The following is a 27678-nucleotide window of genomic DNA, read 5'->3' as shown; positions in this document are numbered from 1 at the left end:
TCATCAGGCTTACACATTTCACAGCACTCACCATAGCACATACCCTTCCCAATGTCCATAACCCAACTACCTCTCCCTAACTCCCCCACCCTCCAGGAACCCTCAGTTTGTTTTGTGAGATTAAGAGTCTCTTATGGTTTGTCTCCCTCCCGATCCCATCTTGTTTCATTTTTTCCTTCCTTACCCCCCAAACCCCCGCCCTGCCTCTCAAATTCCTCATATCAGAGAGATCATATGATAATTGTCTTTCTCTGATTGATGGGGGTGCCTGGGTGGCTCAGTGGGTTAAGCCTCTGCCTTCAGCTCAAGTCATGGTCTCAGGGTCCTGGGATTGAACCCGGAGTTGGGCTCTCTGCTCGGCGGGGAGCCTGCTTCCCCCTCTCCCTCTGCCTGCCTCTCTGCCTACTTGTGATCTCTCTCTCTGTGTCAAATAAATAAATAAATAAATAAATCTTTTTAAAAAATCGTCTTTCTCTGATTGACTTATTTCGCTCAGCCTAATACCCTCTAGTTCCATCCACATCATTGCAAATGGCAAGATATCATTTCTTTTGATGGCTGCACAGTATTCCATTGTATATATATATATACATCTTCTTTATCCATTAATCTGTTGATGGACATCTAGGTTCTCTCCATAGTTTGGCTATTGTGGACGCTGTTGCTATAAACATTTGGGTGCATACGCCCCTTCAGATCACTACATTTGTATCTTTAGGGTAAATACCCAGTAGTGGGATTGCTGGGTTGTAGGGTAGCTCTATTTTCAACTTTTTGAGGAACCTCCATGCTGTTTTCCAGAGTGGCTGCACCAGCTTGGATTACCACCAACAGTGCAGGAGGCTTCTAGGGGGATTATTTTATGAATAGTTGTTCTAGGGCTTACCATACACATCTTATCAGAATCTACTTCAGATTTATACAAATTAATTCCAGTGAGATATAGAAGACTTATTCCTAGGTAGCTCTATTCTCGCTTCTTTTATGCTTTATTGTTGTATATGTCTACATGTTATAAACCCACAAATACATTATTAGATTACTTTCTATAATTTCTATTAAAGCTGAGAAAAGGAAAGCAAGCATATATTCATGGTTTGTTGTATTGATCATCTTATCTACCATTTCTGGCTTTCTTCATTTGTTCCTACTGATCTGAGGTACCACCTGGTACTACTTCCTTCCTCCAGTACAAGTGTGGTCCCATCCACACCCTTTGTGCTCTTATTGTCAAATGTATTTCCACATCTTATAAGCCTAACGATATAATTACACATTCTTATACAACCGCTTCTTAAGTCAGTGGCAAAGAGAATATGCATTTACACTGTCCTTCAAAATTACGAAATTACTGTTACTTTTTGATTTTTCATATGAATTTAAATCTGGGTTTATTTGCTTTTATCCTGAAGAACTTCCTTTAGTATTTATTATGAAGTGATCTACTAGCAATAAATTCTCTGCTTTTATTTTCATTTCTGGAAGACAGTTCTGCTGGACAGAAGCTTCTCAGCTGGCAGTTCCCCGCGCACCCCTTCCTCCAGCATTTGAATAGTTCATTCCAGTGTCTTCTTATTGTGATGTAGTATTCTCCATTGATTCTGATGAGAAGTCTGCTGTAATCTTATAGGGGGTTCTCTTGTATGTGAGGAATCCTATTTCTCTTGCTTTCAAGATTTTCTCCTTGTCCTTGGCTTTCAGCTTTTTACTTGTGTCTAGGTGTGAATCTCTTTGAATTTATCTTATTAGGTAAGTTGAGCTTCTTGGATACACAGATTAATGGTTTTCAATAAACCTGAAAAGTTTTCAGTTATTCCAATACTTCTTTTGCTTTCTACCATTGTGATATTCCCATTATACATATGCTTATGGGCTTAAATGTGCACTCCATTTGTATGAGGTGCCATTCACTTTTCTTCATTCTATTTTCTCTCTGTTGGGCATAAATTGCTCAGCGCTCTGATCCAATGAAGTGTGGGTAGGGGTAGTCTTTGAGTCAAGTCTGTGAAGTTTGTTCTGACCTCAGAAGGGCTCCTCTTAGCTATCCCTTTCCCTGGTTCTTTCTGCTGAACTAGCTGGCTTACATTTTAGCTTATTGCCCTTAATTAAAAAGAGGTGTTATTTTTTAAAAGTCCTTAAGGTCTCAACTTCTCCACAGTGTTTCAAATCAAGGTCTATTCCTTTGGGGGACTACTTTGTAGACTTTTGGAAAAAGTCTCAGTCACTTACTCTTGGTGCCAAGTGGGACAGGAGCCTCTGGTTTTCTTGGCTTATTTTTCCAGCGTGGAACATCTGCTCTAAAAAGTGAGCTGTGCTGAAGATGACTGGTGCCCCAACAGTCTAGCCTGTTGTGACTGGGGAAGAACTGACTTATGGGTGGGGCTGTATGGAAAGGAGCCCCCGACCTCTCAGCTGTGCTTACCAGAAATTTAGCCTCTTCAACTTAGTTAGAGGGGATGAAAAATGCTGGCAGTCTGTTCTTCCCAGTGAGATATGGTAACCCTTGACTGGGAGCTTAGGGGTAGAGGCAGCCTCATCTTCCTGGCACACCTATCCTGAGTAGAGCTTTTGTTAAGTTGAGCTCGGGGAGGAAGAAAGGAAGTGTACTATGACTTAAACGACACAGACTCTTGCCGTTCTTACTGGATTTTAGATTTTCTTTAATAAATACTTCTCCATTTGATGTATGCTCATAGGACAATTTCCAGAAACTTTAAATGATTGCTTTGTAATAATTTTCCCTAGCTTTGCCTGTTTTGCTGGGGAGTGCATCCATGTAGCTCATGTTCCCATCCTGAAAGCAAAACTCTCCCTAGTGTCTTGTACTAAAGTGATCTGTCTAGGATAGAAATTCCTATTGAGTGAGCTACTAAAAGATCCCCCCAAGCTTTCTACAGATAAGCCAGATCTGAATAAACTTGACATTCATTGTTTTCACTAGCCATAGGCTTATCTTTGAGCTTCTTAATCCAACAGCCTAATTCCTTACAAATTTTTCATGATTAAAAACTTGTTGAGGTACAGTGGTTAACCTCAAATCCCTTCATCTGGTCTTGTCCCACCCCTGGGCCTGTTTATACAGACAATTACTATCTTTCCCTTGGTGAAGTCCCCATGCACTACCCAATTTACATTTCCTCTTTCTCTCATTGCCAACATATCTTAGCCCCACAGTGGGATTTTTGGTCTTCATATATGAAATCATTACAAAACTGACCCATGAGCTTTCTGAAAAGAGAAGACCCTTACCATCCTGGATTTTGAAGCCATTTGATATCCATTTTACAGAGCTTATCTGAAGATACATTTTTATAGTAGGCAAAGAGAACCAACACACAACTTGTTTTCCCAATGCAGTAAAAATATGTATTAAAATATGAGAAAAGAGCATTTCTCCTCTATACATAATTTTAAAATCATACTGAAAAAAATAATTAGGGTGTACCTACCAGTTTTTGCTGTTTCTGGAAAAAGTACGAAATCCCTCTTTTTGATAAACATGGAAACCAAACCCAAAGATTTTAGCTTCGCTAATTAGTTACAGGAACACCTCTCTTATATAAACTCCATTGCCCATGTCTATTTTACACAGCCTCTGAACACTCACCCAAGAGAGAAGGTACCAAGTCATTGTAAAACTATACAGGTATATTCCCCAAGGACTGCTTCAGAATGTCTCAGAGCTCAGACTATTACTTTAAGGCTAATTCCAACAAACTTTTTTTGGTTTCTATATCCAAGTAATCAGAAGCCACAAGTCAGAAAAAAGGGAGAGTCACTAATGGTAGGCACACAGACATACTAAAAGCAATGACAGGAAAATAAACAACCAAAAACTTTAACTAGTAGATAAAGGAATTCAAACTGCACATTGGTGTAGGGAAATTGCCTGAGAAACCTCAGCAGACCCTAAGGGCATCACTGTACCCAGCATACTACAGTAACTGAGGTTCAGGAAAATGATTACTCTGGGTCAATAAAGAAGAAAGAAATTATCTTCAGTAATCTCTGTTTAAAGAAAGAAAATGTAATTTTTAGAAAACCACCCTTCCAAAATGATGTTTAGGAGGTCTTTTCCCCCAACTAGATGGGAAACTTACCTATAGAGGAAGTATTTTTTGAGTATTCCAAATGGCTAAAGTTTTATTGTACTTATTAGCATTTTAGTTCTTAAATATCTCACCCATAGTAATTTAACATGTTCTTATTATATGAAAATGCCTTTAAACACTCACTGACCCCTAGATTGGTAAAAGGATATGTGGTGTTCATACTATGGCAGGCTACTAAGAGAAGTTATAACCCACCCCTACCCCACCCTGCCACCCCACATGGGATAGTATCTCACAACTGTCCTGAGTTAGTAATAAAATATCCAAAGCAGAAGGAGAGATCACTTGGGCATATTTGAGCTTTTACAAGTATACTTTGAGGAAGAAAGGAAAAATGCCCACACAAATTTGATCATTAATATTTTCAAAAGCCTCTGATATTATAACTGAAATTTAACACTATTCTGCTTATATAGTCACTGCTACCAAACATTTCCATTCACATTGTTAAAAACAGCTATATGCCTACTGGTTACCTAGGGAACCACATGGCAGAGGCTTGCCACACACTTTTCCACATGAAGGGACAGGATCCATGCAAGTTTTCCGACCACTACTTCCAAGTTCTAGCAATTGGCTGAGAGGAGTTTGGCCACAAGGGCAACATCGCACCAGCTGGGGGAGCCGTGGGCATGGCTGGCAGGGCTGAGGGTGGCACACTTGAGAACATGTATGGTTCCCACATTTCAAATCCCTGTTAAGAAAAACAACAGACTATTATGTAACTGTTGCATAAAACATGGCTCTATTCTATCTGAGAAAAACATAAAACCTTACTTGCCACATATCTTTAAACAGCCAAAGTCGCCAAATCCATCAGACTTTCCTACATCTGTTCCACATAACACATCTCGGGAAGTGCTGCCACAGTAGCATACTTGAGGACACAATTTCAAAAACAAAGGTTAGTAAACTGTATGGGTTCTTAAAATATTCCAAACAATCTATAAGAACCTAGCACAAAATGCTATTCATTAGTGATTAGACCTGATGCAGAAATCAGATTAGACCTGATTTCAGAAAAATGTGGCTTCTACAGCAGCTCTAAGGATCAGCTAAGAGGTTTTATCATAGGAAGAAGTAAAAAAGGCCTTGTAAGACTGTCGGTATCCCCTGGTGCCTCTGCAGCACATCCCCAAAACATCATTAAAGTGAAGCAGCCTTCTAAATTAAGAGACTATCTGGCTCATAAGGCCATGGCTGAGAACCATCCACCCTCAGGCTCCCTGGGGTCCTCTGGTTACAGGAGATGGAAGCTAAGCTGGTGACAGTCATGGAGTGAGTGGAGTGAGGACTGGATCCCCACAATCTTCACTCCAACCCAAGCAGCACAGATTTAGTACTTTATATATTGGGGTACACTTAAAATGCTCAGAAAAACTTTCTATTGCTAAAAAGGATTAAGAAAAATCAGCATAATATAAAATCCTTAATAATCTGTATTCTACTACCATTGAATTTGAAGTAATCATGTTTGAGTATTCACACTGAGTAGAAAGCTCAAACTCTTAAGACTTTTATTTGCTAGATAAAGAACCCCATCCAACATCTATAGATCGTCCTGTGGGTTCAAGAAATAATGAGTTCCTTTATTTCTTTTTTTTTTTTTAGTTCCTTCATTTCTTAATATTAGCAAGAAATATGTGTTATATTTAAGGAGTTAGGTTTCTGATGTATTAATATGTAACAAGGTGTGATAAGAATTAATTTTCATCAATTTATATAGTTTTTTCTAAGTGTCACTTTACATTTTCAATTTATAATAAAAAATTTATCTTGTTAAAAATCAATCTGTGCAAATACAGTTGGCCCGCATAATAGATGCAGACCAAAAGAGTAGAAACTAATTGAAATCTTGCAGACTTAATGATGCTCTCCTTCTTTCTCAGTATAACTTAGATATCTACTTGCACAGAAAATCACTATCAAAATAAATGACATCTTAAAATCACATATTAGTAAAAAATAAAATAGAATACTTCTAACTTCAAACATTAGAAATGCTTATAAATAAAACACTGTCGTGAACAGACCAAAAACTTTCAATAAGACACAAGAAGCAGGAAAGTCTCAAATCAATAAAGACCTAGATGCTTGATTTTTAAAATCTACATTCCATCTTCCAGTAAGCACATTTGCAATTTCATCTCCTGTTCTGAAACTGATTCATTCATTCAATAAAGATTTACTGAGTGAATACAGATGTAGGAAATACAACCGATATTATGGAATCAACAAACCCTAGTAACTGGGAATTTCTGCAAGGAGGCTTTTCTTTGTTAAGTTTCTGCTCAGACAGAAGAGAAGTGCTTTTTTTTTGGCGGGGGTATGAGCAGACAGCTGTGAACAAAAGAATTGAGGGTCAGAAATAAACCCACACCCAGGAGCACCTGGGTGGCTCAGTGGGTTAAGCCTCTGCCTTTGGCTCAGGTCATGATCCCGGGGTCCTGGGATCGAGCCCTGCATCAGGCTCTCTGCTCAGCAGGGAGCCTGCTTCCCCCTCTCTCTCTGCCTGCCTCTCTGCCTACTTGTGATCTCTGTCAAATAAATAAATAAAATCTTAAAAAAAAAAAAAAAAAAAGAAAGAAACCCACACCCATATGGTCATTAATCTATGACAAAGGAGGCAAGAATATGCAATGGGGAAGAGTCTTTTCAGTAAATGGTGCTAGAAAAATTTAATAGCTACATGTAAAAGAATGAAACTAGACCATTTTCTTACACCATACACAAAAATATCCTCAGAATGAATTAAAGACATATATGAGAGACCTGAAACCATTAAACTCCTAAAAGTAAACATAGGCAAAATCTCTTGGACACTCCCCTTAGCAACATATTTATGGATATGTCTCCCCAGGAAAGGGAAATAAAAGCAAACATAAACCATTGGGACTACACCAAAATAAGAAGCTCTTACACAGCAAAGGAAACCATCAACAAAACAAAAAGGCAATCTAATGAATAGGAGAAGATAGCTGAAAATGAGATGTTTATGAGGGGTTAATATCCAAAATATATAAAGAATTTATGTAATTCAACACCAAAAACACAAACAATCCAATTAAAAATGGGTCAGAAGCCATACACATTGCTGACAGATATGCAACATCACTCATCATCAGGGAAATGTAAATCAAAACCACAATATCACCTCATGCCAGTCAGAATGCCTAGTATCAGAAAGGTTAGGATGAGGCACCTGGAAGGCTCAGTCTGTTGGGCATCTGTCTTCTGGTCAGGTCATGATCCTGGGATTGAGCCCCACATTGGCTCCCTGGTTACAGGGAGCTTTGCTTCTTCTCCTCCCCGCTCATGCTTTCTCTCTGGCTGTTTCTCTCTCTCTCTCTCTCTCTCTCAAATAAATAAAGAAATAAAATCTTAAAAGGAAAAAAAAAGATAAGGACTAACAAGTGTTGGTGAGAATCTGGAGAAAAAGGAACCCTTGTACACTGCTGGTGGGATTATAAATTGGTACAACTACTGTGGAAAACTGTATGGAGGTTCCTCAAAAAATTAAAAACAGAAATACTGGGCCACCTGGGTGGCTCAGTGGGTTAAGCCTCTGCCTTCGGCTCAGGTCATGGTCTCAGGGTCCTGGGATCGAACCCTACATGCTTCCCCCTCTCTCTGTCTGCCTCTCCGCCCACTTGTGATCACTGTCTGTTAAATAAATAAAAAATATAAAAAAACAAACAAACAACCAGAAATACCATGATCGAGCAATTCTACAAATAGGTTTTTATCCAAAGAAAACAAAAACACTAATTCCAAAGATACATGCACCCTATGCTTGTTGCAGCATTATTTACAACAGCCAAGATATGGAAACAACTCAAGAGTCCAAACAGATGAATGGATGAATATGTGGTATGTATATATATATATATACACACACAATGGAATATTACTTAGCCACAAAAAGAATGAGACTCTGTGGAGAGCCCAGGTGGCTCAGTTGGTTGGGCGACTGCTTTTGGCTAGGTCATGATCCTGGAGGCCCGGGACTGAGTCCTGCATTGGGCTCCCTGGTCAGTGGGGAGTCTACTTCTCTCTCTGACCCTCCCCCCATCATGTCCTCCCTCTCTCAAATAAATAAATAAAATTCTTAAAAAAAAAAAAAAAGAAAAAGAAAAAATAATGAGACCTTGCCATTTGTAACTATATGGATGGACCTAGTGGGTATTGTGCTAAGTGAAGTAAGTCTGATAGAGAAAGGCAAATACCGTATGATTTCACTTTTATGTGGAATCTAAAGAACAAAAACAAATGAACCAACAAGCAAGCAAAAAACCAAAGAGACTCTTAAATACAGAGGACAAACTGGTGGATGCCACAGGGGAAGTGGGCAGGGGGATGGATGAACCAGGTGAAGGGGATTAAAAGGTACTAATTTCCAGTTACAAAATAAGTCATGGGGATGAAAAGGACAGCACAGAGAATATAGTCAATAATACTACTACAATAACGATATATGGTGACAGTCTACACTTATTGTGGTGAGCACTGAGTAATGTATAGAGTTGTCAAATCAATATGCTATACACCTCAAACTAATGTAACACTGTTAATTCAGCTCAGTAAAATACAAAAAATAATCAAGGATCAGAAAATTGTGACAATAAAACCAAAACTGAGCCCCTGATCAATCAGGAAATAATCTGAGTACAACATTAAACCCTGTTATGTATGCCAAGGCACAAGAGACAGCAATATGAGCTGGTGACAGAAGAGCTGGGTGGTCACTGCTGGTTGAAGATTATTAGAGAATCAAAGGCAGTGTGGAAGAAGGTCTCTGCTGCCAGCTTTAGCCTATTCAGCATTTTTGTCAACATATGAATGAACCCCTGGGAGGAATGCTTATTAAATCTCTAGATAAGGCTGAAAGGGATCCTAGAAGAATTACAAATGAAGATAAATAAGTATACTTGTAGCCCTAATAACAGTCTCCTAGATATTTACTGCAGACAAAAAAAAAAGTTTTCAACTGGGTTTGAAAAATCACCTACACAAAAACAAAGGGCAGAGACTGGGATCCATACAAATTCGTACAAAAAAGACCTGGGTGAGTTAGCTGAGAAAAAGCACAATATTCATCAAGAGCTAAATATGGGGGCACCTGGGTGGCTCAGTGCGTTAAGCCTCTGCCTTCAGCTCAGGTCATGATCTCAGGGTCCTGAGATGAAGCCCAACATCGGGCTCTCTGTTAGGCAGGAAGCCTGTTTCCCCCTCTCTCTCTGCCTGCCTCTCTGCCTACTTGTGATCTCTCTCTGTCAAATAAATAAATAAAATCTTAAAAAAAAGTGCTAAATATGGTCCACAAAGGGACTCTCCCACACCATAGTCTATACTGCTAAGACCAAATGGACAGTATATACTTCACTCCTGCCTTATCTCAAATGGATCTGGGGTAGCATATAAGGATATATGAAATATAACAAAGGAATATAAATTTAAAGATGTGAAAAGTAGAACAATGGCAGAGATATAGAGTAAATTATAGCTAAAAAAAGTACACTATAAAGACAAACATTAGGTCTGTTACCCAGGGTTCCCAAGATAAAAAGATCAATCATCTTTGAGGAAGAACACCTAGTCTTGGAACTAAGGCCAGACAGGAATTTCTCCCAAGAGGACCCATAAAGAGGACAGTTAAGTAATATACAGCACAGTTCCTTACACGAAATCCTCATAGTACACAACATAAAACATTTCATAGAGCTGTTACTTATTTTAACGGCCAACATCGATCAACAGCATCACACCAAAGTAAAATTTAATAAAATAAAACTCCATAGGGCACCAATACGTGGTAGCCCACGATCCCTACAGATCAGGGGCTATTGTAAAAACAGAAGAATCACACAGTATGTGTTTCTTTGTGGCTCACTTCTCTCACATAGCATTGCGTTTTGGAGATTCATCCACTTCATAGCATGTATCAATATTACATTCCTTTTCATGGCTGAATAATAATCTGCTTTATGGTTACATTTGTTTATCCATTCATCAGGTGAAAGACATTTTTTTGTCTTGTTTGTTTTAAAGATTTTATTTATTTGAAAGAGTGACAGAGATAATGAGAGAAGAGCATGAGGACAGAGGGAAAGGGAGAAGCAGACTCCCTGCTGAGTAGGGACCTGACATGGGGCTCAATACCAGAACCCCAGGGGTCATGACCTGAGCCAAAGGCAGACACTTCACCCATGGAGCCACCCAGGCGCCCCAGGTGATAGACATCTGAATTGTTTCCACATTTTGATTATGATGAACAGTACTGCTACGCACATGCATTTACAAGTTTTGTACGGACACATACTCCCCTTTCGGTTATATGACTAGGAGTAGAAATGCTGGGTCATATGGTAAAATTCTACATTTAACCTTTTAAGAAACTACCAGACTGTTTTCTAAAGTGGTTATACTATATTACTCTTATTGTGGTTTTAATTTACATTTCCTTAGTATTTAAAGGTTTTAAGCAACTTTCACATATCTATTAGTTATATATATATATATTTTTTATTTTTTAAAATTTTATTTATTTTTTTAAAGATTTTACTTATTTGACAGAGAGAGATCACAAGTAGGCAGAGAGGCAGGCAGAGAGAGAGAGAGAGAGGAGGAAGCAGGCTCCCCACTGAGCAGAGAGCCCTACATGGGACTCGATCCCAGGAACCTGGGATCATGACCTGAGCCGAAGGCAGAGGCTTTAACCCACTGAGCCCCCAAGGCGCCCCTATATGTTTTCTTTTGAGACGTATCTGTTCAAGTCTTTGTTCATTGTTTAAGTTGTTCCTATTTTTTTTTTAAGATTTTTTATTTATTTATTTGACAGAGAGAGATCACAAGTAGACAGAGAGGCAGGCAGAGAGAGAGAGAGAGAGGGAGGGAAGCAGGCTCCCTGCTGAGCGGAGAGCCCGACGCGGGGCTCGATCCCAGGACTCTGAGATCATGACCTGAGCCGAAGGCAGCGGCTTAACCCACTGAGCCACCCAGGCGCCCCTGTTCCTATTTTTTTTTGTTGTTTCATAGGAGTAATGGGATCTGCAAGTAATCTGTTCATTTTGTTAATGGTATCTTTTGAGGAATAGAAATTTTAAATTTTGATTAAAGCTCAATGTATCGGGATCCCTGGATGGCTCAGTCATTAAGCATCTGCCTTCAGCTCAGGTCATAATCCCAGGGTCCTGGGATCAAGCATCACATCAGGCTCCTTGCTCAGCGGGAAGCCTGCTTCTCCCTCTCCCACTCCCCTACTTATCTTCCCTCTTTTGCTGTCTCTCTCCATCAAATAAAATTTCTTTTATGGTTAGTATTTTTGTTTCTCTGTCCAAGAAATCTTTACCTAACCCCAAAGTTGTGAAAATATTCTTATAGTTTATTCTGGAAGCTTTGTGTTTCTGGGTTTTTACATTTAAGTCTGTGATCCACGTAGAATTCATTTTTGTGTAAAGAATAAGACAGAGGTTGAGGGTTTTTTTCTGTTTGTTTTTAGTTATTTAATTGACAGAGAGACAGACAGTGAGAGAGGGAACACAAGCAGGGGGGAGTGGGAAAGGGAGAAACAGGCTTCCCGCCAAGCAGGCAGCCCAATGTGGGGCTTGATCCCAGTACCCTGGGATCGTGACATGACCTGAGCTGAAGGTAGATGCTTAAAGACTTAACCACCCAGGCACCCCAAGAGGTTTGTTTTTTCTTATGTATACATCCAGTTGTTCTAGCAACATCTGTAAAAAGACTCTCCTTTTCCCACTGAATTAACATTGTGGTTGAAAATCAACTGACTATACATATGTGGGTCTATTTCTGGACTTTATTTTCTTCCATTTATCTAGTGAGATACCAATAACACCAATAACTGCACTGTCATGATTACTGTAACTTTATAATTCTTGAAATCAGATAGTTTAAGTCTTTCAACTTCATTCTTTCTCAAGACTTTTTTGGCCTTTCTAGATCCTTTTTTCTTCTTTTTCTTTTTTTAAAGTAGGCTTCATGCCCACTATGGAGCCTAACATGGGCTCTCTCTCAACCCTGAGATCAAGACCTGAGCTGAGATCAACACTAGGGGCGCCTGGGTGGCTCAGTCGTTAAGCGTCTACCTTTGGCTTAGGTCATGAACCCAGGGTCCTGGGATTGAGCCCCATGCTGGGCTCCCTGCTAGGTGGAAAGCCTGCTTCTCCCTCATCCACTCCCCCTGCTTGTGTTCCCTCTCTTGCTGTCAAATAAATAAAATCTTAAAAACAAACAAAAAAGAGTCAAACACTAAACCAATTGAGCTACCCAGGCACCCCTCTAGATCCTTTTCAAGAAGTTTCTTTTTAAAATAATTTCCCAAACACTTACTTTTATTTTTATTTTTTTAGATTTTTTTTAAAGATTTTATTTATTTATTTGACAGAGATCACAAGTAGGCAGAGAGGCAAGGCAGAGAGAGAGGAGGAAGCAGGCTCCCCCACAGAGTGGAGAGCCCGATGTGGGGCTCGATCCCAGGATCCTGGGATCATGACCTGAGCTGAAGGCAGAGGCTTTAACCCATTGAGCCACCTAGACGCCCCTATTTTTATTTTTAAGATTTTATTTATTTATTTGACACACAGAGAGAGATCACAAGGAGGCAGAGCAGCAGGCAGAGAGAGAGAGAGAGAGGGAAACAGGCTCCCTGCTGAGCAGAGAGCCTGATGCGGGGCTCGATCCCAGGACCCTGGGACCATGACCTGAGCTGAAGGCAGAGGCTTAACCCTCCGAGCCACCCAGGCACCTCCCCCAAACACTTACTTTTAAACAGCATTTCAAAATCTACTGTCCAAATTCCATAGGACAAAGGCCTATACTGGTATTATGAAACTAAACACTGAACTTAAACAATACAACTAAACACTGAAACCATCTAAGCATTAATGTATCTCCACTTTTCTCCACCCAGGGTACAGTACTACTAGAGGCCTTGTAACTATAGGCTTGAGGCCAATCTATGTCATCAAGAAAACTATAAATAAGGTTCTAGAAAATACACAAATATCGCTGGCTAGTGTGCCCACCACTTACCCTGGTTCAATATGATCCGACAAGGCTGGCATTGACCCCCATGGCACAGCTCAGCACAGTGGTGCTGACCACAATTCAAAAGATTCTCACATGGATTGGAACAGTGGACTGAGGCGGCCTGACCACAGCGAACTGTGTGCCTGGAAAGAAAACAGATGTACAGACAGTGTTGGTCTGATGCTGGACAAGTTTCTACTGGATAGCTAAACTAACAATGAAGCCCAAAGTTTACCTCCCAAAACTATGAAACCTTTCTCTTGACCCCATTTCCCTCACTTTTCTGTTTACCTCCTTTAATCTTTATTTCCTTAATAACTCTTCTCCCCTCCACTCTTTCTTCTTCTGCTTTGCTTTCCTTATTTCCCATCCTGACTTTCTCTCTCCCTATATTCTGACCAGTGAAGAAATGAAGTTCCTCTCTGTAGATTTCTTCACTGAGTTCCCATGAAGTAGCATACAGGAGGGGAAAGAGCCGGGAGCTCCCACAGTATCTTATAGATGGAAGTAGGAAAGCTGGGGGCGGGATGGAGTGGTGAAGGGTTAGTTTTAATGTATACACTAAGACTGGAAGTACAATGGCATTCTCCTGGGCTTTGGTACTCCAGCATTTTGTGTAGTTATAATACTTAAGAACTATACCGTATATGACTTTGATTCAGGATGGGAAAATCATTCTGGCTTTGTTCCAATAAGCGTCCTAATTTAATTTTGCTGACTTATTGGCTAGAGAAGGATTTTTGGACAACTATCTTCAGGTTTCTTTCCAAGGTAGTGGTTTAGAGCTTGGAGTCTACTCTCCTACAAGAAGAGTTTTATTCTATCCCCTACTTTCATCTCAACTACGTATTTTGTTTTAAAAAGTCATTGTTACATACACAGATGATGTTTCCAGTGCTCAGCATCATGGCTAACATCAACCCCTGGAGGTGTACACTATTATTTCTATTCTGTGATTAAAAAAATGAGGCTTAGGCGCCTGGTTGGCTCCATGGGTTGAGCGTCTGCCTTCGGCTCAGGTCATGATCTTGGGGTCCTGGGATCGAGCCCCGCATTGGGCTCTCTGCTCAGTGGAGAGCCTGCTTCTCCCTCTCTCTCTGCCTCTCTGCCTACTTGTGATTTCTCTCTCTCTCTGTAAATAAGTAAATATAATCTTTTTAAAAAAAAAAAAGAAAGAAAGAAAAAATGAGGCTCAGTGAGACTAAGCAACTTGCCCAGGTCAACAGCTAATTAGTGGCACAGCCCAGATACAACCTGGTCTTTCTGACCCAGAGCCCTTACATGTGACTCTCAGGCCACACTACTACCCTTGTAAGTTCAGACAAATGTGATTCACTGATAATTGGCTGAATCCCATTTTGTCTTGTGGTTCAGAAATCGTATGGGTCTTACTGGGCCTCAGAAACATTCCATAACTATCAGTGATCCTTGCCCTGATGACGGAGAACTTGTATTATAACAAAAAGAGGATGGGCTCTGGGGTTACTTATTCGTTCATTCAACAATATTCATAGAAAACCTCGTTGGTGCCAGATATAATGCTAGGTACAAGTAAATGGTCCCTGTCTCCTGAACCTTAATAGGTCTGGATTTATTGTTTTATTATTATTATTATTTTTAAAGATTTTATTTATTTATTTGACAGAGAGAGAGAGAGAGAGGTCACAAGTAAGCAGAGAGGCAGGCAGAGAGAGAGGGGGAAGCAGGCTCCCTGCTGAGCAAAGAGCCTGCTGTGGGCCTTGATCCCAGGACCCTAAAATCATGACCTTAGCCGAAGGCAGAGGCTTAACCCACTGAGCCACCCAGACGCCCAACAGGTCTGGGTTTAATCCTGATTCTTTCATCCACAGACAAATTGAGAAAAAAGTTCCTGTCATCTTGGCATTCAACTGAAATGGGTAATCTCACTATGCAAATAACTTCTTAATCACCTATAAGACTGCAAAGAACTAGGGCAGCAGAGTAAACTAATATTTACAAAAAAGTACTATTTAAGAGTGTGTATGTGGCTCAGATGGTTGGGCGTCTGTCTTTGGCTTGGGTTGTGATCTCTAGGTCCTGGGATTGAGTCCCATGTCAAGTTCCCAGCTCAGTTGGGAGTCTGCTTCTCCCTATCCCTCTGCCTCTCCCCAATTGTGCTCTCTCTCTCAAATGAATAAATAAAATCTTAAAAAAAAAAAAGTATTATTTATGCCTTCCACTTATTTATATCTACCTACTAATTCTTACTTTAGAAATTCACACATAAATCATCAATGTGAAAACTGAAGTCTTTAGAGAGCAGTTCTAACTTTACCTGGTTCGTCCACATTCGCATGTTTTAGTCATAAAGGCAGGGCAGGGTGGGCAAGGTCCAGGATGGCAGAGACTAAAAGAGAAAGGCTTAGATTAGTAAATCATACTCATGTATCCAAACCTGAACAAAGTTGCTCCTACTGGGTCTTCTTGGGAATGTGCCAACAAATAAACCTACCATGAATGTTTTAGTATTTGCCTAAAGTTGATTAAGCTATTTAAATGGAAATATCAGGGGTGCCTGGGTGGCTCAGTGGGTTAAAGCTTCTGCCTTTGGCTCAGGTCATGATCTCAGGGTCCTGGGATCGAGCCCCACATCGGGCTCTCTCCTCCTCAGAGAGCCTACTTCCTCCCTCTCTCTCTGCCTGCCTCTCTGCCTACTGGTGATCTCTGTCTGTCAAATAAATAAATAAAAAAATCTTTAAAAATAAATAAAATAAATGGAAATATCAACAATGTTTTCATATAGGAAGAATTGGTGGCATTATCTTCTTAGAATATTTAACCAGGGGGTGCCTGGTGGGTTAAGCCTCTGCCTTCAGCTCAGGTCATGATCTCAGGGTCCTGGGATCGAGGCCCGCATTGGGCTCTCTGCTCAGTGGTGAGCCTGCTTCCCCCTCCGGCCTTGGCCTGCTTCTCTGCCTACTTGTGATCTCTCTGTGTCAAATAAATAAATAAAATCTTAAAAAAAAAAAAAAAAGAATATTTAACCAGAAAAATAAAGCCCAAGTCAAAATACTGGTTTTATTTGGTTCTGACATTCAAAGATGACATTTCCAAATATGGTCTTAGCCCATTTAGTGAGATGTTTTAGGGCCTCCTTTCCCTTCAGACATGGTGTTGACCACCTAATCTGCGTAACTTTAGATGTTCTCTGGTAGTCATGACAGTAGGCCATTTCTGCAAAAGAGTTCAGAAAGAGGGTTCATGCACAGGGATAATTTATTATTGAATACACCTAAAATGCCAACTGAAGGAAGGAACAGTTTAAACAGATGAGTCCCTGGGTTTTAAGGAAGGACCCATGGAAGGAGTAAAAGAGCAGGCAGCAGGCCAGGCTGTGTAACCCTGTCTGGGCAGCTCTCCTATCACAGGCAATTCCCTAGCACCTCCCCCACATCCTGACCCACAAGGCCTCTGGCCCAACATTTAACCCTCCTCTGAGCAGCAGAAGCACCAAGGTAACACTTTGACGTCTGTTTTACTTTTAGATTTGGGTAATAAAAACAAGTTACCATTACTTGACCATTTACCATATGCCAGATTCTGTACCAAGTCTCTTAGATGCATTAATTGAATATTCACAGAACTCTGTAAGTACTGATGCTCATATCATTATTATTTTACAGATGCAGAAAGTGAGGCTTAGAGAAGTGAAGTAACTAGCCCAAGGCCACACAACTGTTAAGTGACTTGACCCCAGGAGTTAAATATTGGTCTGAAGTCAAAGCTGTAGAAATTTGTCCTTTGTAATTAATCAATTGTTAGTATTGGGTATTCCTCTTCTTATTTAGAAGCTGACTACATACACTGTAAAGCTGGCTATTTATTGGATAGAAGGGATTCACGACCTAAAAACAGTGTGCAATAGGACCCTACACAATTGCCTTTTCAGGACAGAAGTCTGTCCTATTCCCTCTTTTGAACCTGGATATCACTGAGGGATATATCTTCTTAAAAGCCAGCAGTATAGTGCCATGGAAATCCCGTCTCCACCATGTCCTAGCACTATGACTTTGGGCAAGATACTTGGCCTTTCTGAGCCTCATCGGTAAAATGGAGATGATAAATATTTATACATAACCAGGGTGTTGTAAGGATTCAATGAGTTAACTTTTTTTTTTTTTAAAGATTTTATTTATTTATTTGACAGACAGAGATCACTAGTAGGCAGAGAAGCAGGCAGAGAGAGAGGAGGAAGCAGCCTCTGCTGAGCAGAGAGCCCGATGCGGGGCTCGATCCCAGGACCCGGGGATCATGACCTGAGCAGAAGGCAGAGGCTTTAACCCACTGAGCCACCCAGGCTCCCCTCAATGAGTTAACTCTTACAGAGTGCCTGGCCCAGTGTTAAGTGTTCAGTAAATGGTACCATGCTGCCCTTCACCCCATCCTGCTACACGCTGACCAAAAGATATAGGTACTCAGAGCCACGAGCAAAGTGTATCTACCAGGAATCCCCAGGGGTCTAGTGTTCCAACTTACAGGTTACAGGAATGCGGGCAGTCCTGGCCAGGCTGCTTCTTTCTACAAACCTCACCACAACTATGTGGAATTTCATTTCTGCTCCATTCAGGGTTCTTCACCTTGCCTAAAATATATCAGATCAGAGAGTTAATGGTATAAACTTCAACTGCATCTTAGACTTTAATGAAACAACACAATATAGCTAGACAGCATGAACTTCAGTGTGGTTTTCATTAGTGTGACAAACATATCACCCCACATCCTAAAATAAAAAGATGACTGTAATGCAACTCATCAAAAGCTTCACTGAAAACAAAAAACAAAAACCAAAAGCTTCACTGAGTATGATAAATCCTAAATTCTGAAATACCTGGAAAAGAGAAATAAGTCATCTTTACTTTGACTAACTTTGACTAACAGACATATTTAATCTAAAACAAAAAACCCCACAACTTTTGTAAATGGACCCGTGAACAGATAAGGGGACATCTGCCATAAGGATCTGAGAGAAGAAATAAGGGAAAAAAAAAAAAAAGAAGAAAGAAGAAATAAGGGAAGAGAACAATGGGGTGGGAGATGGGGCAGCACTAAGAGATGGAAAGGACAAAAATCCCCCATACAGTAGGAACTTGCCAAATCTAAAGCTATGAAGTAGGCATAAGAGGGCTATAATTTTATAATTAGTGTGTATCTGGAAATCTTTTTTTTTTTAAAGATTTTATTTATTTATTTGGCAGAGAGAGACAGAGATCACAAGTAGCAGAGAGGCAGAGAGAGGGAAGGGGAAAGCAGGCTCCCTGCTGAGCAGAGAGCCTGACGCGGGGCTCGATCCCAGGACTCTGGGACCATGACCGGAGCCGAAGGCAGACACTCAACCGACTGAGCCACCCAGGCGCCCCGTGTATCTGGAAATCTTTAGTGACTTCTATGAACTTAGCACAGAGGCAGAAAGTGTAAAACTGAGGCACGGGACTCCTCCATGCCCTTGAGGAACTCATCTTTACTTGGGCAATTTACACCCAAATGATGGCCTGTCCCCAATTTTGGCCTCTGCTGCTCTATCTTGTTTCTTTTTCAGAAGCTTTATTCATGTTGAGAGGTTTGTTATACCTAAAGGCCTATGAGTCCCAAATCTACATTTTTTTTCTTTTTCCTTTTACCCCCCCCAAATCTACACTTTCTGCACTGCCCTGAATCCTCAGTTCCGGCCCTCTCTGTCCAAACATCTGCTGAACATCTCTGTGTGAGGTATCACAGTCACCCCAATCTGTCTACATTTACAGTCAAAGTTAGTATCTTCTCTCTGAAGCCCCTCCCTCTTCAGTGTTCTCTATTTCTGTCAGCAATACCATCACTGTTAGAGTCACAGACTTAAAAACTAGAGTCATCCCCAACTCCTCTTTTTCTTTCCATAATCTACTTAATCACCAAATTTTCTTAATTTCCCTACACAGTGTATCTCACACCTCATCTCCCTTGCTACTTTTACTCTTGTCTATTTGCCAGACTCATCTCCAGTCTATTACAAAAACTTCCCTACGGGGCGCCTGGGTGGCTCAGTGTGCTAATAAGCCTCTGCCTTCGGCTCAGGTCATGATCTCAGGGTCCTGGGATTGAGTCCCTCATCGGGCTCTCTGCTCATCAGGGAGCCTGCTTCCTCCTCTCTCTCTCTGCCTACTTGTGATCTCTGTCAAACAAATTAGTAAAATCTTAAAAAAAGAAAAAGAAAAAGAAAAACTTCCCTGCTTCTGTGCTTTCTTGCTTTAATACAGTGCCCTGGTTTCCCCCTACCATCTTTCAATGGCTCTACCTCTTTTCCCTGACTCTAAATGATGTTTTGTTTTTCTTCTTTCTGCCAGGGTTCTGCATTAGGCTCTTTTCACTCCTTACCCTTCTATCCACTACTCTCAACAACAACTATCATCCCTAAGTCCTTATCTCTCTTTAAATATTCCTAACTCCCAAGGAACCTGGGTGGCTCAGTCAGTTAAGTGTCTGCCTTCAGCTGGGGTCATGATCTCAGGGTCTTGGGATCAAGCCCCGTATCAAGCTCCCTGCTTAGTGGGGAGTCTGCTTCTCTTTCTCCATCTGCTTCTCCCCCAGCTCATGCTTTCTCTCTCAAGAAGTAAAAAAAAAAAAAAAAAAAAAAAAAAAAAATCTTTAAATTTTCCTAACACCACCTCTTATTGGAGGCCTTGTTCACTCATCCCATTCAATGTTTATAAATTGAACTCACTGTCCCCGTCAGTCCTGGTGCTCTGACCTGCCTTTTTCTGTCCTTGGTATCATCATTTTCAAAAGCATGAAACTTTGGAGACACATTTGGGTTCTTCCCTTTCCCACTGTTATTAATTCCTATTTACCTTTGAAATCTGGTACCCCCTTCCTTTTTCTCCCACTCTAATACCCATTATAGACTTTTATTATTTTTCACCTGGGTTCTTACAAAATCCCCAATGTTTAGGCCCCCAAACACTCTATTCCCTCCCACCAGACTAATCTTTATAAAAAATCACACTGACATCCTCAGTGGCTTCCCACAGCCTGCCAAATGAAGTCCCTGCATCTAAGCCTGGAATCAAGAAGTCAGCCCCCTGGGGCGCCAGGGTGGCTCGGTTGGTTAACCATCTGACTCTTGATTTCGGCTCAGTATAGTTATAACCTGAGGGTTTTAAGATCCAGCCCCACAATGGACTCTGTGCTGGGTGTAGAGTCTGCTTAAGATTCTCTCTTTCCCTCTGTTTCTGCCACCCTGCTGCCCTTGTATGCACACACAGGATCTCTCTTTCTCTCCCAAAAAACAAAACAAAACAAACAAACAAAAAACCAGTCAGCTCTGCCTTTCTAGTCATTTCCCATGCCTTCACCTTTACAGATCCTGGGTTCCATAACCAATGACTCTCGTTCTCCTAAAAGATCCTAAGCCTTCCTATTTTTAAACTTCTGCTTATGCTACTCACCTCAACAAATCTTTCTCCTACCAAGATTTTACCTAGTTTTCAAGCTCAGTTGAATTGTACCTCCTTTTTTAAGGACTCCCTAAATCATCTATCCCAAAGTGAGAATTCACCCCAAAGATCTCCCACAGTTCTTTGGACTTACAGAGTATCAAGTTAATTGTGTCTTAGCTCTTAGACTGTAAACTCTGGGAAGTCAAAAGCAGTTTTATTCCCCTGTTTCTTCATGATGTCTGCTACTAAGTTCTCAATAAAGTATATTATATTAATGGTTTCCCCAAAGAGCAAAGTGACGCAAAGTCATTAGGTAAATATAAGACCATTATTTGCATTCCTACACCATTTTACCTTACTCAGATCATCTTGACCTTCAGCTCTCATCTTCTACCTTCTTAAGGCCTCATATCTAATTTGTCAGTGAAGGCTCTAACAAGATTTTTAATTCCAGTGTGGTGCTTTTATGTTTAAAAATCCTTTAAAATAAGGTAATTAAGCCTTGGTATTGGTCCAATTTGTATAGATTTACATGGATTTCTTGCTCCCAGCTTCATGTTGCCTTTCTAACAGTACATTCCAAAATACTCATCCCTTCAACAAATATTATTTTAGTATCTTTTAAGGCTCAGATTTTGGCAATAAAAGATCAGATTTATTTGGCAATAAAAGATCAGACATAAAAGATCAGCAAATTCCAAATAAAAGAGTGGCCAAAGTGGGAGAGGGGATAAGAAAGGGAGGCTTCCTTTGGAAAACAATGTTTGGGGTCTGATATTGAACGGATGAGTCAGTGATGGAGATTTAAAGATGGGAAAGAACATTCTAGATAGTTGAGTTCACCAAGAGACTGAGTCTAGAAGTTGAAGACTTCATGACCAACTTTTAGTGAAATGCTAGTTAAGTAATGGGAAAGAAGAAATAGGAGCAAATTAAAGCTTACAGAAATAAACAGGAAGAGCTAGTCATTTCAAGAAAGGAATGGCTAAAAGCTCCAAGAGCTACTGTGCTGCCAAAAAGGTTAAGAACTTATAAATCAGCCCTGGATTTGTCAGGAAGGAGCCACTGATGATTTCTGAAAACAGGTGCAGCAAGGTGAGGAGGACAGAAGCAAAAATGCAATGGTCAAGAAGGGTGACAGATGGTTAAGAAGCAAAATTTGAAAAAAATCAAGAACTATATGAAGGTTAGCCATTAAAAGGCAGGAAAGAAAAACAAATACACGTAAAAGAAAAGACATGCAGAAAACAGACTAGCAGCAAGAATGGGCATCTAGACTGCAGAAAGTTCTCCCTAACACAGGGCAGTTGAATTATTCAAAAACGGGAAGAAGTATTCCATAAAGAGGGAGGATAGAGTTTGTAATGTAAAAATGTAAAAAGAAAATTTTTCTTTATTTTAAAGACCCCAATGACTGATTTTCCAGGTTAAAATATTTTTCAACACCACTCTTTCCTCATACTGCTCAAATCTGGAGTATCAAAACTATTACAGTTAAGGGTGAGAAAGAGCCCATGTCTAAGCCTGCCTCCACCATCTGGTCAGCTCTGGTCTAAAGGTAAGATCAAGGAGACCAGAACCACAGTTCAGAAGTTGCATTAGCCTGGTGGGCATGATGAGAAGGCCAGGTCCAGAACAGCTTGCCAAGAGCACAAAGGCCTGTGACTCTGGCTGTGTGATGGACCACAGGCAGATGATGTCGGTAGACTCCTGAACTTTTAAGTCTTATTAGGAACTTCTAAAACATGCCTGGCATATCACTTCTTCTGGGCTGGAAAATGAGTTACAATGTATGAAGTGGAAGAGACTGAAGTGAAAGCAAAAAACTCACCACAGAAACAAGTGTAAGTATTAGGAACATGTGCAGAAACATTCTGACAGGCAGGACATCTCCAACCACTTTGGCCATCTGTCAAGAAAGACAAGAGGAAACCACAATAATTTCCTTACAAAAGCACATGTAATTTTTAAAAATTTAAACCTAAAAGAAGCCTTAATATTTAAGCAACAGTAGTCATTTTATGTTAAAAATATCAGATATTAAGGATATCAGGATTTTTTTTTTTTTAAAGATTTTAGTTATTTATTTGACAGACAGAGATCACAAGTAGGCAGAAAGCAAGCACAGAGAGAGAGAGAGGGAAGCAGGCTCCCCACTGAGTGGAGAGCTCAATGCAGGGCTCAATCCCAGGACCCTGAGATCATGACCTGAGCTGAAGGCAGAGGCTTAACCCACTGAGCCACCCAAGCACCCCAAGGATATCAGGATATTAAGAAACAAATTCACAATACTGAATGCTCTGCTTAAATATTACATTTGGGCTTATATTTATAAGGGCTTTAAATATAGTAATCAAACAGGTACCCATTTTTTAAATGTCAGTTGAGATATAATTGACATATAACACTAAGGTGTACAACATGCTGGCTTGATACATTTATATACTATAATAAGATTATCACAGTCACTTTAGCTAACACCTCAATCACCTCACATGATTATCAATTTATTATGTGGTTCTACTACTGAGATAAACACTGAACTAAATCTTGGCTTGAAAAAACAAAAGGATAAAATATTTGAGTGAAGGGGTGCTTGGATGGCTCAGTGGGTTAAAGCCTCTGCCTTCGGCTCAGATCATGATCCCAGGGTCCTGGGATTGAGCCCCGCATCGGGCTCCCTGCTCCTCGAACAGCCTGCTTCCTCCTCTCTCTCTGCCTGCCTCTCTGCCTACTTGTGATCTCTGTCAAATAAATAAATAAAATCTTCCAAAAAAATAATTTGAGTACATTCAGGAAAACCCAAATGTCTTCTTTTTTTAAGACTTTAAGTCATCTCTACACCCAACACAGGGCTCAAACCCACAACTCTGAGATCAAGAGTTGTATGCTCTACCGACTGAGCCAGCCAGGTGCCCTCAGATGTTTTAAATTAGAAGAGTCACAGATCAGAAAACAAATGTTATTTTTTCTTAAAAGGAAATTTTAAAAGATTTTATTTATTTATTTAAAAAGCTTTTATTATTCACTAGAGAGAGAGTGTGTGTGCAGGAGCAAGCAGAGAGGCAGTCGGAGAGGAACAAGCAGACTCCTGGCTAAGCGGAGTGCCTACGGCAGGGCAACATTCCAGGATCCTGAGATCATGACCCCAGCCAAAATCTGAGGTTTAACAGAATGCGCTACCCAAGTGCCCCTATTTTATTTATTTTAGAGAAAGAGAGAGAGCATGAGGGGCTGGGGGCAGAGGAGGCGGGAGGAAACACAAAGGGGGCCAAAGTGGCAGAGAGATAATCTTTCATCCAGACTCCACACTGAGCACAGAGGCTCAGCTCTTCAGGGCTCAGATCTCATAACCCATGAGATCATGACCTGAGCCGAAATCACAAGTTGCCTGTTTAACCAAATGAGTTGACCAGGCGCCCCAGCCACTGCTTTCTATAAATTTCGAAAGCAAGCTATACAGGAAATGTTTTCTGTAATTGATACCTGGATAAAAGTTACCATTTTCAATAAATGTGACTGATTTTTTTGTATTCCAAATATACTTTGGTATTGTTAGGTTAAGCTGTTTTTCAAAATTTCCTTCTTTAGGGGTGCCTGGGTGGCTCAGTTGGTTGGGCAACTGCCTTCAGCTCGGATCATGATCCTGGAGTCTCGGGACTGAGTCCCACACTGGACTCCCTGCTCAGCAGGGAGTCTGCTTCTCCCTCCGACCTCTCCCCTCTCATGCTCTCTCATTCCCTCTCTCAAATAAATAAAATCTTAAATAAATAAATACATAGATACATAAATTTCTTTCTTTAAAAAATTTTATTTTGGGGTGCCCGGGTGGCTCAGTTGGTTAAGCGACTGCCTTTGGCTCAGGTCATGATCCTGGAGTCCTAGGATCGAGTCCCACATCAGGCTCCCTGCTCGGCAGGGAGTCTGCTTCTACCTCTGACCCTCCCTCTTCCCATGTTCTCTTTCTCGTGCAAATAAATAAAACCTTAAAAAAATTTTATTTTATTTTATTTTCACTTTTTAAGCTCTATGCTCAACATGGGGCTTGAACTCACACCACTGAGATGAAGAGTTACATGCTCTACCAACCGAGCCAATCAGGTGCCCCTTAGTTCTTTATTTAATATCTACAGCTTCATACTAGTCATCTGAAACATGTGTTCAAGGAAACAGAGCAGATAAAATATTCAAGAGGAATTAGTTATTTTTATTATTCTTAAAGATTTTATTTATTTATTTGACAGAGAGAGACACAGTGAGGGAAGGAACACAAGCAGGGGGAGTGGGAGAAGGAGAAGCAGGCTTCCTGCTGAGCCGGGAACCCGATGTGGGGCTTGATCCCAGGACACTGCGATCATGATCTGAGCTGAAGGCAGACACTTAATGACTGAGCCACCCAGGCACCCCAAGGAATTAGTTATTTTTAAATCTAAGTTTAAGGGGTGCCTGGATGGCTCAGTCAGTGGAACACGTGACTTGATCTCAAGGTTGTAAGTTGGAGCCCCACGTTGGGTATATTTAAAAATAAAATCTTAGGGATGTCTGGGTGGCTCAGTTGGTTAAGCATCTGCCTTTGGCTCAGGTCATGATCCCAGAGCCCTCGGATTAAGTCCCACATTGGGCTCTTTGCTCAGCTGGGAGCCTGCTTCTCCCTCTGCCTGCCACTCCCCCTGCTTGTGCATGCGTCCTCTCTCTCTGACAAATAAAAAGAAATAAAAGAAATAAAATAAAATCTTTAAAAAAAAAGCTAAGTTTAAAACCTGAACATATCAAATGAGTGAGAATAACTATTCAGAAGAGAAAAACAACTGACCTGCTTGAGATGCTGGAGACCTTGCCCATTTCTTTATGCAGTTCAAATGAAACACATGATAACAGCTCTGACAACTCCACACTGGCGCTGTGACACGAACCAATTCACAGCACACCATGCACTCATATTTTTCTGTAGTTAGCTGTTCAATTAGAGAACCTGTTTAAAAACAAACAAACAAACAAACAAATTAATTCAAACACAGAAAAACATTCCTTACTTTAGTCAGCCAAGGATCAGCAAGGCATTTAAGGGAAATCTCCAAACACAAAGGTTTTAAGTATGTCTGATTCTGAGTAAGGTGGCTGTTCAGTGTTTGGGGCGAAGAAGAACAGGAGTATGCTGAGGAAGAAGACTTAGGAAGTGGACATTCAGGTGGGGATTTGCACAACTGAGGAAACAGTCCCAGGAAACTGCCCAGGAATTGCCCAGAATAGCCAAATGCCCCTTATAACACAGCAAGTTGCTTTTGTTCCTCAGAAGCAACAACTATAGCACCTTGTCCTACCTCCTATGAATCTGATCCAGATCCATGAAGTCAGGCTGGGAAAAAGCTCACGAAACTGCAGTGGTCAACCGAAAGAAACCTAAGCCTTGATAGGTTCCAACCACCCAGGGTAGTAACCTCTTTTCTAGTAGTTGCCATGAAAGTCTCATCTCAAAAAAAAAAAAAAAAAAAAAAAAAAAGTCTCATCTCTTCTAGTAGTTTCCATGGAAGTCTTCAGTTGATCTACTCAAAAAAGATGTTCTTGGTGTTTACCATAATGCCATGGTAGGGTTACTAGACTGAAGGAGACACAAACCCTGGTTCCAGAAGCCCAGCATCTGGTGAAGGAGATCAGCATCATTAGGAAACCTCCCAGGTGGATTCCTTAATACCTTCGCTGACTTCCAGATTTTTCCTCAAACACGATCTCAGCAAAGCCTTTTTAGATCCGAAGTAGAGTTAGGTACTATCAGATATGTGTGTGTGTGTGTGTGTGTGTGTGTGTGTTAAAGAGAGAGAGAGAGAATTTCTTCTGAGCAGGGAGCCTGACATGGGGCTCAATCCCAGGACCCCAAAATTATGACCCGAGCTAAAGGCAGACGCTTAATTTACTGAGCGACCCAGGCGCCTCTTTCAGTCTATACTTACAGCATTTATTTCATAATACTATTTTATTTGTTATTGGGTCCAAATAGGTTTTAAGAATAAACTAACCTTAAATACATCATGCCAAGTGCTGTGCTTATGCACTTTACATATATTTAATTTTCGTAACAAGGCTGTAATATAGGTACCATTTTATAGATGAAGAAACTGAGGCTCAAAGTAGTTCAATCACTTACCTAAGGTCACAAAGCTCACATTTTAATCATTTTAGAGTATTAGCTTTCGTAAGATTACTTTCTGTTTGTCTAATTTAATGGCAAAAGAAATACAAAACACAAGAACTATAAGGTCTGTGAGACAGGGTCAGGGCCTTGTCTGCCTTGCTCACTATTGTATTTCCAGTGCCTAGCCATTAGCAGGTGCTCAGTAAATATTTATTAAATGAATGGATGAAGAAATAAATGAGTATCAGCTCTCTCCCTTGAAAGTTTCAGGCTTCAGTAGTTTCTATCTATCTATTTATTTATTTGACACAGAGAGAGAGAAGCGGCATGAGAAGGGGGAGTGGCAGAGGGAGGGGGAGGAGCAGGCTTCCTGCTGAGCAGGGAGCCTGATGTGGGACTCGATCCTAAGACTCCAGGATCATGATGGGAGCTGAAGGCAGTCGCTTAACCAACTGAGCCACCCAGGCACCCCAGGCATCAGTAGTTTCTGAGATAGCTCTTTTGTTCCGACAAAAGCCTGGAATAAAGATTTTGTGTGGTTGATAAAGAGAAATCTACTTGCTTCAGGTAAATGATAAACACATCAAAAAACTGAATTATATTGGGGCGTCTGGGTGGCTCTGTGGGTTAAAGCCTCTGCCTTTAACCTCTGGCTCAGCTCATGATCTCAGAGTCCTAGGATCAAGCCCTGAATCTGGCTCTCTGCTCAGCAGGGAGCCTGCTTCCTCCTCTCTCTCTGCCTGCCTCTCTGCCTACTTGTGATCTCTGTCAAATAAATAAATAAAATCTTTAAAAAAGAAAAAAACTGAATTATATAAAAAAAACCAAAGAACCAGACTTAGATTCTTTCTTAAAAGCAGGGACACTCTACCCTGCATTGGTTAACATCTCTGAATAACAAAGTTAATTACATTCCTACCATTTAGTATGCTACATATGAAAGATTCTGAAGGGTAAG

The 27678-nt window shown here is 40.6% G+C and overlaps 1 protein-coding gene across 7 annotated transcripts in view; it reads right to left on the bottom strand.

Moving 5' to 3' along the window:
* Positions 1-27678, bottom strand: part of LOC111145710 (nuclear transcription factor, X-box binding 1) — an 80882-nt gene that overhangs the window by 38148 nt on the left and 15056 nt on the right. For all 7 annotated transcript variants that reach the window (XR_002640493.1, XM_022500854.1, XM_022500858.1 and 4 more), the window contains exons 3-9: positions 25404-25562; positions 22422-22499; positions 17658-17763; positions 15457-15528; positions 13164-13303; positions 4890-4989; positions 4589-4806 (exon numbers count right to left, since the gene is read on the bottom strand). Coding sequence is in view for 6 of the 7 variants with exons in the window: in XM_022500854.1 (XP_022356562.1) it covers positions 4589-4806; positions 4890-4989; positions 13164-13303; positions 15457-15528; positions 17658-17763; positions 22422-22499; positions 25404-25562 (873 nt within the window). In the remaining variant the exon portion in view is untranslated. The remainder of the gene's footprint in view (positions 1-4588; positions 4807-4889; positions 4990-13163; positions 13304-15456; positions 15529-17657; positions 17764-22421; positions 22500-25403; positions 25563-27678) is intronic.

This window comes from Enhydra lutris, unplaced genomic scaffold, assembly GCF_002288905.1.
Source record: "Enhydra lutris kenyoni isolate GAN:26980312 unplaced genomic scaffold, ASM228890v2 scaffoldscaffold13, whole genome shotgun sequence".
NCBI classification, from domain to species: domain Eukaryota; kingdom Metazoa; phylum Chordata; class Mammalia; order Carnivora; family Mustelidae; genus Enhydra; species Enhydra lutris.
The sequence above is the reverse complement of the archived record's forward strand: the minus strand, read 5'-3'. Positions and strand labels throughout refer to the sequence as shown.